The sequence below is a fragment of the Physeter macrocephalus genome, chromosome 12 (assembly GCF_002837175.3).
Source record: "Physeter macrocephalus isolate SW-GA chromosome 12, ASM283717v5, whole genome shotgun sequence".
NCBI lineage: Eukaryota > Metazoa > Chordata > Mammalia > Artiodactyla > Physeteridae > Physeter > Physeter macrocephalus.
The window spans coordinates 55655068-55671180 of NC_041225.1; the positions used below are offsets into that span (position 1 = coordinate 55655068).

Genomic DNA, 16113 nt, shown 5'->3' on the forward strand with positions numbered 1-16113 from the left:
AAAAAAAAAAAAAAAAAATATTTGCAAGACACTGCAGAGGATAAAAAAAGAAATAATTGTACCTGTCTCCAAGGAGTTTACAATTCATACACTATTTTGAATATATCTCAAATATGCATATAAAGTCTTTTAAAATTTTCCATCAAAAATTAAGCGTGACTCACTATTTAAAATTTACTTTTGTGACTAAAGGTAAAATGGAAAGAGGTATTCCTACTTATTTTTTTTTTACTAAGAAAATTTTCAAACATAAAAAAAACATATGGATCAGTATAATAAACATCCACATAGCTTCAATAATTGTCAACATGTGGCAGTCTTACTTCATCCACCTACTCTCCACACACTCTTGAGGGGCTGGAATATTTTAAAGCAAATCCTACATATGTTATTCCACCCATAAATCCTTCAGTGTGTATTCATTTTTTTCCCCCTCCACAATCATTCATCATCACACCTAATAAAATTAATAATAATTTTTCTCCTATCATTTAGAAAAATAAAGTTTCAACACTCTTTAGATCCAAGATCGAAGTAAATTACACAGCACAAACTTCAAAAGTTAAATACTTGAGTGTTCTTTGCACTGTAAAAAAAGAGGCCATTTACCATTAGAGAGAGAATAAACAAAGAGAGTGACAGTTTCATTTGATACAAATTAAAATAATGTGGAATACCATTTTTCATCTATCATACTGCAAAAATTGAAAGTCTGACAACACTCGGTGTTGGTAAGAGTGTTGGGCAGTTGGCATTTTCTTATACCACAGGTGGTAAAGTTGTGTAACCTTTTTAAAGGGTAATCTAGCAACATTTACCAAAATATAAACCTTTATGCTCTCCACTATGAGGAAACTGCCCTACAAACACAAAACGTGCAACTATAAGGATGTTTACTGCACTAATAGAAAAACACAATTGGGAACAACCAGTGTTCATCAGTGGGGAAGTGGATAAATTGAATAAACTGTGGCACATCTCTACTAAAAATAGCTACTCTGTGCGGAAAAAAAAAACAAGGTAGCGTTGCACGTGCTGATAGAGAAACAGCTCTAAGATATATTGAGTAAAAACAGCAAGGCACACAATAGTATGTATAGAAGAACCATTTTGTGTAAGTTTTTAAAATGTAGATATATACATTGAGGAGGAGGAATAAAAGGAAAAAGAGAGAAAGGTTAAAGGTTATAGAAAGCTTTAACTTTCATTTGTACCAGTATGTAGTGTTTGAGTTTTTTAACCATATATATTTATCGCTTTCTTCTAAAAAGATCAACGGGAATTATGGAAGTCAGCCTCCAAGATGGCCCCAACGTTCCCTGCCTCCTACACTGGACCATGGTTGGTCAGTGTGACCACAAGATTACAGCATAAGTGATGGTATGTTACTTCCGGTATTAGGTTATGAAAGACACTGTGGCTTTTGTTTTGTTGGCCTTTTGCTTTCATCTTTCTTGAATCACTCATTCGGAAAGAAAAGAGCTACCATGAAATGGCCAATGTGGCTTACTGTCCCTACAAAGAACCACATGAGTGAGCGTGGAAGTGGATTTTCCAGCCCCCAGTCATAAGACTTGAAATGACTGCAGATTATAGCTGACGGCAGGCAGCCTCATGAGAGGTTGAACTACCAGCCAGAACTACCCAGCGAAACTGTACACAGATTACTGATCCTCAGATACGGTAAGATAATAAATGTTTTGCTGTTTTAAGCTGCTAAATATTGCAATAATTTGTTACACAGCAATAGGTAACTAATATAAGAACTATGAGGGTTGTGGGATTTATATGCCTTTTTAAAATTCAAACTTCTCTGTATTAAAAAACAACCAATAAATATTACTTTTAAATTATCAACAATGTTTCTGATGGTAACTCCCATTGAATAATTATGACACGATTTTACTTACTTGGAACTCTTATCTGGTAGTGATTTAGTGCTGTGAGGGCTTCTACTGCATCAGTTTTGCATTCCCATTCTAACAGCCCAGAAAGTGTTTTGGCAGAAGCTAAAACAAAACAACGAAACACAAATCCAGTTGTTATTTGCTTATCATCAAATTAACCAGGAAACTTAAAAAGAGAAAATGTGCACTTACGTTTTGCATCAAACACTTTATATTTGATGAATGTAAGAACTTCATGGTCATTACACAACTGTCAAAGAAATGTAAAACTCCATTAAAAATACAGCCAAAATAAGATTCCTACACCCTTTTTTCCCCCAAGAAAGTAAACTTTATGGTAGCATTTTAAGTTTTGAGTATGGCATGAATGAATTAAATCAAATATGTTTTTAGATTAACAAGGTGCATGAGGAAATCAATTAAAATAGTGATATCCTATAAACTATGTATATAATTTTAGTGTTGTACAATAAAAACAAGATTTGTAACTGAAATATATATGCTCAAAGCTGACCAGGGTTTATCGAGTACCTAAAGTAGGGAGTACTGTTCCAGAAAAATCAATTCTTTTCTGAAGCATTTCCTACAGTTAGGGAAAAATGCAGGGATATATAAAATTTTGTTATGGGTGAGATCTAAGGACGTGATAAAAGAACTTTCTGAATGCAGGACTAAGGGCATCTCATTCTAATTCCAACTCTCAAAACAACTGAGCCACAAAACAACAAAGAGACCAGTGAAGGATGGAGGCCAGAAAAGTATAATGGGCAAAGGATGTACTATATTAAGTACCAAATAAGTAACAGAATACCAATAATATCAAAAGTGAAGATGAACAGAGCAAGACCTTAAAATGATGCTAAAACATGATATATTTTAAAATAGGAACATTCTACACAATTTGTATTCCAGTGCCTACCTTTGTGAAGGTCTCTTCTGTGACACACAATGGAACATTGTAATAATGCAGCACACACGAGGGTGGCTGGATTATATTCTTCGATGCTTGGCCAGCACTTGTAAAGCGATTATTTTTGCTCATTGCAAAATCCTTGTAGCTACTTGTACCATCCTCCAGCTCAAATATTTGACTTGGAACAACTGAATGTTGTTTAGACACACTAAAGATCGGAAAGGGAAGAGGTACAGAACATACCTTTGTTAGATAAAAAGCAGCAAGTAGGCAGTCTCAAAATGTTAACATATAGGCCTGTATCAATCTTAACAAAAAAGGCATATGTAGCAATTTACAGTTTCAATATTTACTAATATTTAAATTTAGTTGAGTTATAATCACTCTTACAGTTTAGACATCACTTAGAAAGAAAAATCTGTTAAATATATTTTCATATTAGACAACTTTAATTTAAAAAACTTGCTCATTTTGGGCTTCCCTGGTGGCGCAGTGGTTGCGCGTCCGCCTGCCGATGCAGGGGAACTGGGTTCGCGTCCCCGTCTGGGAGGATCCCACATGCCGCGGAGCCGCTGGGCCCGTGGGCCGTGGCCGCTGGGCCTGCGCGTCCGGAGCCTGCGCTCCGCGATGGGAGAGGCCACAGCAGAGGGAGGCCCGCATACCACAAAAAAAAATAAAAAATAAAAAAATAAAATAAAACAAAATAAAAAACTTGCTCATTTTAACATGCTATTTTATGACCATAAAACTAAAACTAGGTATAAGTAATATGGAAAATCTAAATTATATGACCCTAAGTGTCTAGAATGACATCACTATAGCTGCTAGTTTCAGATATTCTGAAATGGAAATTAATGTCTCTAATAAAAGGGAAAATATTTTTTAAATTTACCACTTAAGATAAATAATTACCAAACGTTAAGTCTTTTCCCAAATAATTTGACATTGTTAAGATGTGTGACAGCTCTTTCTACAGCATACTCATCACCCATTTCTACCAGTGCTGTACCAGGAATGGTCTTCATAAATTTTACCTGTAAATACAAAATCCCAAAAAGGTGAACATTTAATTCCCTTTTACAGTAATAGAATTTCTAAAAGGTACTATAGGTGGTTGATGTCAAATAAAGAAGATCACCTGGAATCTTAACTTTATTCTGCTCTGCTATTAGACATTCTTATCAAAATTCAATAAAGTTTAAATGCAAGACTACAATTCTATTGTACAGCACACTAAAGAAGAGCATAGGCTTGCCCTGACTCTGCTATTTATTAATTGTGTGATTTGGGGTAATTTACTTCACTTCTCTGAGCCACAGACTTCCTTTTAAAATGGAGATAATGGGCTTCCCTGGTGGCGCAGTGGTTGCGCGTCCGCCTGCCGATGCAGGGGAACTGGGTTCGCGCCCCGGTCTGGGAGGATCCCACATGCCGCGGAGCGGCTGGGCCCATGAGCCATGGCCGCTGAGCCTGCGCGTCCGGAGCCTGTGCTCCGCAACGGGAGAGGCCACAACAGAGGGAGGCCCGCATACCACACACAAAAAAAAAAAGTTTAAAATGGAGATAATGATAACATTTGGCAGACTCATCAATATTTATTTATTCAATAAGTATTTATTAAGTGCCTAACATGCTCTAATAAACATACTGTGCTAGGTACTGGGGATTTAATGGCAAACATAATAGACATAGTCTTCTTAAAGCTTATATTCAGTAGGTAGGTCAGTAATTTTAAAGTAAATAATAATTACCAACTATTCAGAGTGCTGTTTATTGCTTTAAGCAATAAACAGATACTATATAAGAAATAACACAAGATGGCCTTGAGATAGCACTGCCAGTAAGAAGGCTTAGGCAAGGAAGTGGCAGTTTAAAAAAATAGGCAATACTTCACCAGTTTTCATGACATCTTTGACAGAGCCATACTTACCCTCTTATATTATTCCAATTTTAGTATATAATGCTAAAGGGTATATAAGGGTTAGATGAAATAAAGTATGACTATCTTTCAGCGTAGTGCCTACACCTTGGAAAGTCCCTAAATAGCTATTAAGTACCACTAACACTAATAACACATTGAACAGGACTTCCCTGGTGGCGCAGTGGTTAAGAATCTGCCTGCCAATGCAGGGGACACGGGCTCAAGCCCTGGTCTAGGAAGATCCCACATGCCGCAGAGCAACTAAGCCCGTGTGCCACAACCACTGAGCCTGCGTTCTAGAGCCTGTGAGCCACAACTACTGAGCCCATGCACCACAACTAATGAAGCCCACACGCCTAGAGCCCGTGCTCTGCAACAAGAGAAGCCACCGCAATGAGAAGCCCACACACCACAGGAAGAGTAGACCCCGCTCACTGCAACTAGAGAAAGCCTGTGCACAGCAACGAAGACCCAACGCAGCCAAAAATAAATAAAGACCTCTGAAAAAAACAATAAATAAAAAAATAAACAAAACATCACAGATCCGGGGAAACCACAGAGTTATCTGGTGAAAATAAAGTTATTTTAAAGATCTTCAAAATGTGTGAAATTTAAATGTTTTGCTACGTTTTGAGTGTAAGCCTCCAGACAGAAAGTTCTGGACACATTCTATCAAAATGGATCAACTTCAAATACTGACTGAGGTTAAAGTATGTTGTTCCTCAGAAGATACTAGAACTCTAATATTTGGGAGGCAAATATATGAATCTAGAACTCTCCTAAAATTCATAGCTATGGACAAACTCTGAGACATGTTTATATATACCTAGCTCCAAGAAAGTAACTGCTTTTTCAAAATTCCACAGTTCAACATGTTAAATGTTAGAATATCTCTGAAATGATTAAAAAATATATAGGCTTTATGCCTATAATATGCTAGCAATTGATTAAACTACTTGCTGTTTTGGACTTCTACTTATATTAGTAATTTAAAAAATATTTTTAGTACCAACATCCTATTCTGATCACTTACCTACAAAAAGCAATTTCTAGAATTCCTACCTAATGAATTTTTAGCTTATGTGGATCACTACTGAAAGAACTTGCAGTTCCTAAATATGAGAAGACACACATATTTGCAGCCTTTTCAGATTTTCCTACTACATATCCTAGCAAAAGAAGCTAATATAAAATGAAACTTAAAAAAAATAATAATTTTTTTAAATGAAACTCACCTTTTCAATATTTCCATATAAGCAGAATAGGTTGAAGACTCTTGAACAATTCATTTTTAGTTGATGTAATCCACTAACCATTACAACTGAACCAGAGGGATTTCCTCCATGCATGTAAGAGGAAGATGCCTGTGGTAACGGATAGGCAACAAGCTCAGGTGTATCTCGAGAACCCATTCTGTAACGACTTGGTAAAGGTAATAATGGACCATGGGATCCTATTAAACAAAACAAAACAAAACACAACACAACTTTAGCAGACACACTTCACCGCACACAAAAACAAACTCTTAATATTAGCTAGGTTGATGTATATCCAAGGAAAACTCAAACGTATGAATATTCAAATATAACCTGTGGGAATTAACAAAAATCTGTATTTATTTGCACCAGATGCAATAAACGCTGACCTGCACACACCTGCATATACCAGGCTTTAAGTCCTTATTTTTAAAAAACAGTAGTTTAACAAAAAAGTATACAAGATCAGGCTACAGATAGAGGATGAATCAGTGTAAAACTTTGGGCTGCTATATATAAATTATACTTCAAAATTTTAAAAAAAACTTCTGCCAACATCTTTTGGAGGATAATATAATAAAATCTACAGTGAAATCTAGTAAACTATATACAGATATAACAAAAAGAACATCTTTAGTTCCACTGAAAAGCTGTCCCCTTGAATATATTTTAATATTAATGTACTTGCAGGTTAGTATTTTATTCCCGTGATTATAATTTAGGAAACTAAAACCCTAGATTTAGTTAATAACCCCCCCACACACATACTCAGAGGTGTCATTATTCAGCAACTTCCATTTTTTGAAACATCAAGAATCCAGAAGAAAAAAATCCTTGAGTATCTGAAACTGCTGTCACAGAAACACAAATAAATCCGTCTCTTATACTAAGAACCTTTATTAAGAATCAACTTGCTAACTCTAGAGTAGTTCAAAACAACTTTAATTTATCCTGTCTTCCCATCCATAATAGATTAGAAGTAACGGGAAAAACAAAGCTAGGGTGAATGGAAGAGACGGGAATGAGGGAGTCTGGAGAAACTGTGATACTGAAGTCTGCACAGGGCACATTTACAGCAGCAAGAAGAGAGGCCTAAGAACTCAGAAGAAGCAACTAAGATGGAGATATGTAACTCAAAAATATAAACCAACATCTTAGGCACTCCTGAGTCAGTGATTACAGAAGCATACTCTGGGGTGCATGCGACGATTCTCCTGGTGTGCAAGAAACCAATCCAAAACCCAAGTTCTTTCCTCATTTCTCAAGAAGAATATGTAATGTTACTGGCTTTCATTTTTATGTTAGACTAAGGACACTTGTCATCTACTAGGTGAGTTACTAAGAACTACTATATATATATATATTTTTTTTTTTTTTGGTACGCGGGCCTCTCACTGTTGTGGCCTCTCCCGTTGCGGAGCACAGGCTCCGGACGCGCAGGCTCAGCGGCCATGGCTCACGGGCCCAGCCGCCCCGCGGCATGTGGGATCCTCCCGGACCGGGGCACAAACCCGTGTCCCCTGCATCGGCAGGCGGACTCTCAACCACTGCGCCACCAGGGAAGCCCAGAACTACTATATTTTGGTATCATAGCACAGTATTACAGCTTATGTGGACTCCAATTCAGTATTCTAAATATAGCTGCCATTCATAACAACACAGCAACACTACCACCGAGCACACGCAAATATAGTGTAAATTCCTGCAATTTTATGGAGGCATACTTTATCAATACATCATCATCAGTGTTGCCTTAAATTGGTCATGGTTTTCAACTGTTCTTGCTGGTAATCTAGTTTATCAAGACAATCAATATAGCTCATGGTGAGTTACTTGTAATTATGTATTTTGGCCTCTAATTTAGACTATTATACATATACTGGGGTCAAATATCAATCATTCTTACCCTTATTGCAAAAATACACATGCATATTATACTCCACCCAGCCCTACCCCCACTACTACCATTTGTTAGTAATGACACTACACTATTATTTTTTCAAAGTAAGTGGAAAAATGTACAGTAGATGAGCAGTGGAAACTTACACTCTGCTTAAGTTGACCAAGGTCCAAAAACTCTTGCAATCTACTGCCATAGGTAACAATTAAATTCAGTGCAAAAGAATACCTGATGTTTGTAATTATGACATTGGGCCACCAGGATTAAATTATGTTACACTATTTAAATTGTTACCTATATTAAGAAGATAATTTTTAAAAGTCTCTTAAAAGCTTCCTATACTAATAGTTCATGCAAAATGTTTTGGTGCTTCAGGTTTTAAAAAATTCACTTATATGGAAAAATGCTACGTAAACAGCATCTTGAACGTTTTGAAGGCCCTTCCCATCTTTGATACTTTAAATATCTTTGGTCCAGGAACCATATCCAAAGATGCTAACAATATAGAAATTTTTCTTGTGCTCAGAGCAAACAAATCTGTACATTATTTTTTGCCACTTTTCAAATATGAGGGCTTCTATCCGTTCATCTCACATGGCTGGGCTTCCCAAATTAAAAGATCTAAAGAATTCTGAAAGCACAAATTTATACTGCTATAATAAACTATGTGAATAAATTTAATCTATTAAATAAACCTTTTCTATTCCTTCTTTCTCACATACCATCATAAAGGAAAAGCTACCTATGATATGACATTAAAATGCAAATAAACCTGTTTTGTTGAACTGCTGATCTGAAGGGACACAGCTGTGATTTGAAGCATTTGTAAAAAGGCTAATATCATAAGCACCCACTGTCACCTTTGCTTTTTCCCCAATTTCCTCATCTTACTTCTCTCCTCAGTCAATCTTTATTTATCACTATCTCCTATATCCTGTTCTGCTTACTTCCCTAGGAAAGTAGAACAGATTTTCCTTAGTTAAATGTTTCAATGGACATAGCTCAGAATGGACGCCCCTACACAACCCCACCATAACCATTCCTCCTCAGGAGGACTCTCCAGAACCTGAATGATCCCTATTTAACAAACGTCATTCCAAAGAATTTTGCACTTCTCTTTAAGTAAGCTTATATTTTAATATTTATACACACATGCACATGTGCATGCGCGTACACACACACACACACACACACACACACAAACATTCTAAATAAATAAGGGCATGAAACTGACAAAGAACTTCACAATAGGCTTTTAGAAAATATAAAGTTCTTCTAGGGCATATAACATATTCTTGTTTATGCAATTTTTCTTGTATTTTATTAAGTGAAGACAAACCTGCAAAGCCATACTGAGAAAACGGTCTGTGTCAACATTACTATGAGTTCTTTGTCCTTCATTTATATGCTCACAGATTTTTCTAACCCCCTTTAGCCGAACATTTAACCAATTTTTGGCCTTAAGCTAACTGCTATGACACATTTATATACTCTACAACTATACTACAAACTTTGATTAGCCATTCTTTTGAAATCCTCCATTATACAATGCACAGTAGATTCCTAACAAGTGTTTCTTCATTGCAGGATCAGAAAACTACTTGTATGACCATATTTAATATTTACTCTGTTAAAGAAACAACTAAGAAAAATGATCAAGGAACACACGTAAACGACTGTAGTCAGATTTTCCTTCTATACCACACTTACTGTTTTGACGTAACATAGAGATTGTTTCATAATCTCTTCTGCAATACAGACTACCACAGAAACTTGAACAAATACACATACACACAAAAACACACACACAGGGGTAATAAATTCCTGTAGTTCAAATAAAGACACTAGGGAATAAGCTAAAACTCACAGCTAAGAATGGTCATCAAACATGTACACAATTTGAAAATATTTCAGACAACAGGAAACACTGGTGGCTTTCTGATAATAACTCCCAAGAGTACAACATAGCAATTTCTATTTTCTACCACTTCTAACAGTACCTCTAATTGTACTTCAACTTTACACCACAGAATAGGTATGTCAATAACTACTGCTAAAAACTAAAAAAATATTTAAAAACACAGAACTTATAACCAGTTTAAACTTTTATCAATAACAATTCTCAACAACTACTTAACAAAGACAACAGTCTGATACCTAACTTCTTCCTGGGGAAGATTATTATTCTAGCTTTCATAATCTTAACTTATCAACACAGCAAACATTAAAACTGAGAAGTTTTTAAAAAAGAATTAAATACAAATTTAACCAAAGCTGAAGTACCAACTGTAGAACTAAAAATTAAGGATCTAACCAAAAACATGTTTCCTTTCAACAAATACCCCATTCTCTCTGCCTTTTATTACTCTAAATTCCTCTTTACTCATAACTGCTAGATTGGAAGAAAATACACTTACTGGGCTATACTTCTTTCTGGTCCTCTGACAAACTAGAGCCCCTTACTAATCAAAGCCAAAACAAAACAAAACAAAATATAACGGTAAAAAAGCTTTCAATCCCAAACAATAGCTCTCATTTATCTCAAAGATTATGTGATATAACAATAGCCTAAGAAAATAAAGGATTTGGGACAACTCCTTTGGAGTACATTTATAAGGGACTGATCCCATAAACCAAGTCAGGTGAGCAGGAAAAACAGAGACAAGAATTGTGCCATTCTTCATCAGAAATGCAAAAATTCTAATAGTTTGTCTATACTACCTTCCTTCTGCCTTGACAAACTTACCATAGCCATCATGTCTAAACGAAGAAGGGTGTTCTCCCAAAATGGCTTGTCTCTGGCGACCCTTTCCTCTATCTGACACAAAAGTAGAAACAAGGTTTTAACAATTTTGACCCAAGTACTTAACAGAGTTCTCACATGGGAAACACCCATTCAAAACATCCATTACAATTCATAAGAGAAATGTGATTCCTGGTTAACGTTAAACATCCATTCATATCCAATTTAAATACAAACACCAAAAGTTTAAGAAAATAACTCTATCTAACAAATTCCACTTAACTTGAGAATATCTTTTTGGCAAATGCCAAATACAATCACACTTTCAAATTAAAGGAAAGAATGGATACTTTTCAGAAAGTGATGTACACAATGCTAGAGTTTGACACTGTACAGAAGTTTTTACCAATACATGTCTTTAAAACAAGCTTTAAGTGCAGTACTTTTGAAAGACAGTACCTGATGCATACTATTAGCTTCAACAGCAACACATTTTCAAAGTGGGCTTCTTTCAAGAAGTTCAGCATAAGCCAACAACAACCTGTATTACATGGTTTCACAATCAGTAAACACAGAGTATTTTGTATGTATATACACATATTTACAAACACCTACTGAGTGGAGAGCTGGAAACTTTCACATCACTGGTCCATATTGTGTCATGGACTGGCCATTGTCTATAGACCTTAACACCAGGCAGAACTAGAAGCACTCCCCAAAGTTTAAATATGCCAAGTTAAAGCTAACCAAGGGGGCTACATTATTGGACGAGAGTACTACAATACTCCTAAAGGATAATTTTTATGCTAACTACATTTTTAGGGAAGGCATGCCAATTTTCCCAAATCTGAGACATCAATAAAAAAATTACTTCTAAGTTTCTAAAATAGCACATCCTATGTTAGTAAATTTTAAAAATCATTGTATAATACTTTGGGAAAGTTTGCTGATCAAATTATGGTGTTCAGTAAGATTTTTTTTAAATGTATCTGAAGAGTCTGATCATTCTCATCTCTGAAAATTCAAAGAGAAAGGCTTTCTACATATCCTTAGTCACCTAAACAAATGAGGTTTATGGGAGATGAGAAATACTTTAATTTTGACTTCAGTCTACAGAAATATTGTTTTAATTACCTATTCCAAGTTATCATAGCACTGAAAGGGACCTAGGAGGTCATCTAGTTCAACTTTTATTCAGTGTTAAATTCTCTTTACATCATCATCCCTGAGACCATCAATTGGGACCATCTAGCCTCTGCTTACCCAACACTGGTAGCAAGGTACTCGCTACTTTCCCTCACATTTTCAGTTAGTTCTAAATCATGAGAAAATTAATTTCTATATTGTACAGAAATTTGTCCTCTACATATATTCTACTCCATTTAGGGCCTTACTCATTACTTAGTCTTTCTCCAAGAACCCTTTCAGATGCTTAGAAGTTATTATGTTCCTCCATTTCCCCAAAGTCATTTCTTCTCCAGTCTAAACATTCACAGTTCCTTCTTTCCATTACACAGCTTCCAGTATCATCATTTAAGTCTCACTCCTCTTCAATCAATCCAGTCTGCTATTCCATTCTGCTAACATTCCTCTGCTTAAGCATGCCACCAAATGCTAAATATAAGTCCTTATCTGATCTAAGAATCTTAAACCAAAACCACCATAAAGTCTTCATGGCTTAGTTTTACTGATATAGTTAACTGTGTGCTATAAAGGAAAGAGCACTGAATCGGGAATCATAAAATTTCAACTTAACTAGTAATTTGCTATATAATCATAGAAACAATCTTCATTCATAAAATGAAGAAGTTAGAGTAGATGATCTCCAAGGTATCTTTCAGCCAAACATTGTCATTACTTCGCTTTAATAATTTCTCTTCATAATATATTTCTCCTAGTAATTTCTCTTCAATAATTCTCTTTATTGGAAGCATTTACTACCTAATATAAGGTCACATAAAGAAGGGTGAGGAAGAGTCAAACACTGAATATATCGGTCCATAAATAGTGGTTTGTAACCTTTCATGGATTCAGTCTGAAATCTGTTGGAAGCTGTGGACCTTTTCTCCCCCAAAAGATGCACACATACACAAGCGTTGCTTAACATTTCTGGAGGGATTCTCTGGAGTCTATATGAATTCTTTGCACTAAAACATAATTTGAGCTGAAAAGAACTTTTTGAAATGAGGTTATATTTATAAAATCACTCTTTTTTTGGTAGAAAAAGTTACAATTCAGTTATCAACTTGAGTGGAAGCTAAAGTCACTACAAAAACAAAAACATAAACTGCCATATGATATTTGCTATACAGACAAGTATCCATCTGTAAGGAATTAGAAAACAAGAATTATTTTCCCTTGAAAGCTAAATAACTCAAACTCTGTTTTACCTCCTTTAATTATATTTCCCTATTTAAATATATACCTTACACATTTCTAAACTTTCTGACTGTAATTCCTTGTATAAAAATCTAAGCTGGCTTTGTAAAATTCAGACCTTTTAAAAGAATAAACACTATTAAAATAAGAAGCATATCTATAAATGTTTTAAGAGACATTAAGAAAAATGTAACCAAAACTCACTATTTCAAATTAGTTAAAAAAAAAACCACAAAACTGAATATTCAGTAACTGTAACTTAACAGAAGTGAGAGATTTCTCATCAACCACTTGTTCTGTTGTTTGAGTACTAAGGCTTTGTTTTTCAATACTGTATTCAACTGTACCAAGCCTCTGCCAAGCAGATTTCTGTGATAGTGAAAAATGTGGGGTCCAGCCAAAGCTGCATTACCAAACAAACCTGTCTGCAACCCCATGCATAAGGCAAGATGACTTCCTGAGAACTAAGAATTAAAGGGGCCAATCATCCAAAAGTCCTAAATATTCGAACATGCAAAGGATCACCGCATTGTCTCATTTTTTCTTTTGGCAAGAGTACATGCACTATGGAGTCCCTACTGCCCAAGATATTGTGGATGCCATAAAAATTTTTCCTAGTTTACTGACTTCTACAGACATACTCATCTTGTTGAGTTTTTCCAACACATGGTTCAGACACTGATATTGTAGTTGAGATGTAGCCAATACTGCAGCCCCCTTGTTTTTACAAGATCCACATTTTGATTTGTATATTCCAGAATTGCCATACAGTTAGTTGAACAATTTTATCAGTCAAATCTATGCTCATGAAATCTAGCATTTATAAGTTATAGGTGAAAATGCATCTCAAATGAAATGCTCCTATTTTCAAATTTATCAAGTTTAAATATATTCTACCTTGAACACACATGGTACTTTCACCTACATTTGAAATGTCAAAATTTCTAGTTACACAAATTAACATGAGTGATAACCTTAAATTGTTACAAAAAGTGACAACTTATAAACAGCCACTTTACAAAAATCAAACCACACAGAAAATCGTCTTTTACATATAATGCATCTTTTCATTATTATGTTATTCTATTCAATGTCCACAATTGAGGGAAAAAAAAAAGTAAACTTAAGTGCAGCAAGTATGCACCTTTCTAATCCTTTCATCTTTAATATCTGTGTGGATTGGTTGAGCATTATAATTCCCAAGACCTATAGATAAATTGGCCCTGGTTATTTGTCAATTAACAATTTGAATCTAAGCTGCTAACAGTTACAGCAACGGGCATTAAGATTTACAACATTGTAGATAAAATCTAGTATCCGTCAGTGAAAAGTTTTAAATTCTACAACTGAAACCTTAAGGGAAGTCAAACCAATATATACATACAACTTGAATAAATGGGCACAGTCTATCATGGTATTCATCCCATGCAAGTCTGAAGTACTGTTAAGTGTCCTCCTTTAAAAACTTGGGGTGATGGTGCATGCAGTATGCAGTCAAGGTGAATTGCAAGTCTGAGTTTTTCAGAGGGCTTTTTGCTGATGCCGATGTTGTGCGTGATGAAGTGTAGAGTCAGCCTGCTGGAGTCCTCTATCCTTCTTAATGCCTCGTCCAGCTTGGGGGAAAAGTCCTTTCCATAGAGAAGCAGTGTGCAAGTTTGCAGTTTGTAAGTAATATTCTGAATCAGTTTCCTCTCCTCCAAAGAGAGAGAGCTGCTTGGAGAAATGCAAGTCCTTGAACTGCGGGCGTGCCTGTATGTGTGGGCTCCTTGTTGAACTAAATATAAATAACTCAGTACATACCAGTAAGGGGCACTAATGTTCAAGGTTCTTTTCCAGCATTACAAGGTCTTTTGCAACAAAAGCTTCACCAACAAGGTTTTCATCATTTGAATGAACTAGCTCATCTCAGGAAAAAGGACTCTAACTGCATGTAAAAATTTGACAGCAGATGTAAGTACATCTAAAATGCGTAAAATACTTACCTCGTCTTCCCAAATACGGTTTAGTGTAGTCCCAACTGTCATTGTCATTCCTAATAACATTTAGACGAGTTGGCTGTTAAGATGAAAAAGAAAGTAAGTTCAAATTGTTTACCCAAAGCATATATATTTCTTTGGTGAAGTGTTGAAAAAAATATTTACCCTTGCATATTCAATTTTTAGTGTGCAACATCCAGCATATATATCTGCTCCATTGAGTGCTGCTTTAGCTTTCTGGGCACAAAGAACTGATTCAAACATAAGCTCTATTAAGGAAATTTGGTTTAAGGTGTCCAAAATTTATCATTATTCACTCCATAAGAAATGGACTAAAAAAAATGAGAAATAACTTTCTCATTTCTGAAAACGTTTTACCAAATAAAATTTCTAGATGAATTTTAGTAGGATAATTTATTTTTAAGATCAAGGGTACCAAAGAAAACGTAATACAACCAAAACTACTTATAATACATTAATCCTTCTAGGTCATCAGAAGTACTTTATAACCTGGGGTTTTGGGGTGTATGGGAGGGAGCATGGAGCATGGTCCCATTCCCTAGCAAAGGCCAGCTTTCTATCTTGAAACAGGAAATATTTTACTCTTAAAGTAGGAAGAACAGGGCTGTCCAGTGGTTAGGACTCCACACGTTCACTGCCAAGGGCACGGGTTCAATCCCTGGTCAGGAAACTAAGATCCTGCAAGCTGCGCAAGTTGCGTGGCATGGCCAAAAATAAATAAATAGATAAAGTAGGAAGAATATTACAAAGAATCGATATAATACAAAAGAAATACTTGATTTTTATATATTTCTGAGAAGGCTGAGTTCATAATCTTTATCTTTCATTTTACTAGTTTTTTTTTTTTGCTTAAGTTTCTAATTGTTAAAAAAAAAAAAAATCAATCAGGGCTTCCCTGGTGGCGCAGTGGTTGCGGGTCCGCCTGCCGATGCAGGGGACGTAGGTTCGTGCCCCGTCCGGGAGGATCCCGCATGCCGCGGAGTGGCTGGGCCCGTGAGCCATGGCTGCTAAGCCTGTGCTTCCGGAGCCTGTGCTCCGCAACGGGACAGGCCACAGCGGTGAGAGGCCTGCGTACCACAAAAAAAAAAAAAAAATCA

The 16113-nt window shown here is 35.8% G+C and overlaps 1 protein-coding gene across 1 annotated transcript in view; it reads right to left on the reverse strand.

The window, feature by feature from the left end:
- HNRNPLL (heterogeneous nuclear ribonucleoprotein L like) overlaps positions 1–16113 on the reverse strand; it is a 39687-nt gene that overhangs the window by 2763 nt on the left and 20811 nt on the right. The window contains exons 5-12 of the mRNA XM_055089129.1: positions 15161–15262; positions 15002–15074; positions 10644–10715; positions 5977–6194; positions 3733–3854; positions 2827–3028; positions 2100–2157; positions 1911–2009 (exon numbers count right to left, since the gene is read on the reverse strand). Of these exons, the coding sequence (XP_054945104.1) occupies positions 1911–2009; positions 2100–2157; positions 2827–3028; positions 3733–3854; positions 5977–6194; positions 10644–10715; positions 15002–15074; positions 15161–15262 (946 nt within the window). The remainder of the gene's footprint in view (positions 1–1910; positions 2010–2099; positions 2158–2826; positions 3029–3732; positions 3855–5976; positions 6195–10643; positions 10716–15001; positions 15075–15160; positions 15263–16113) is intronic.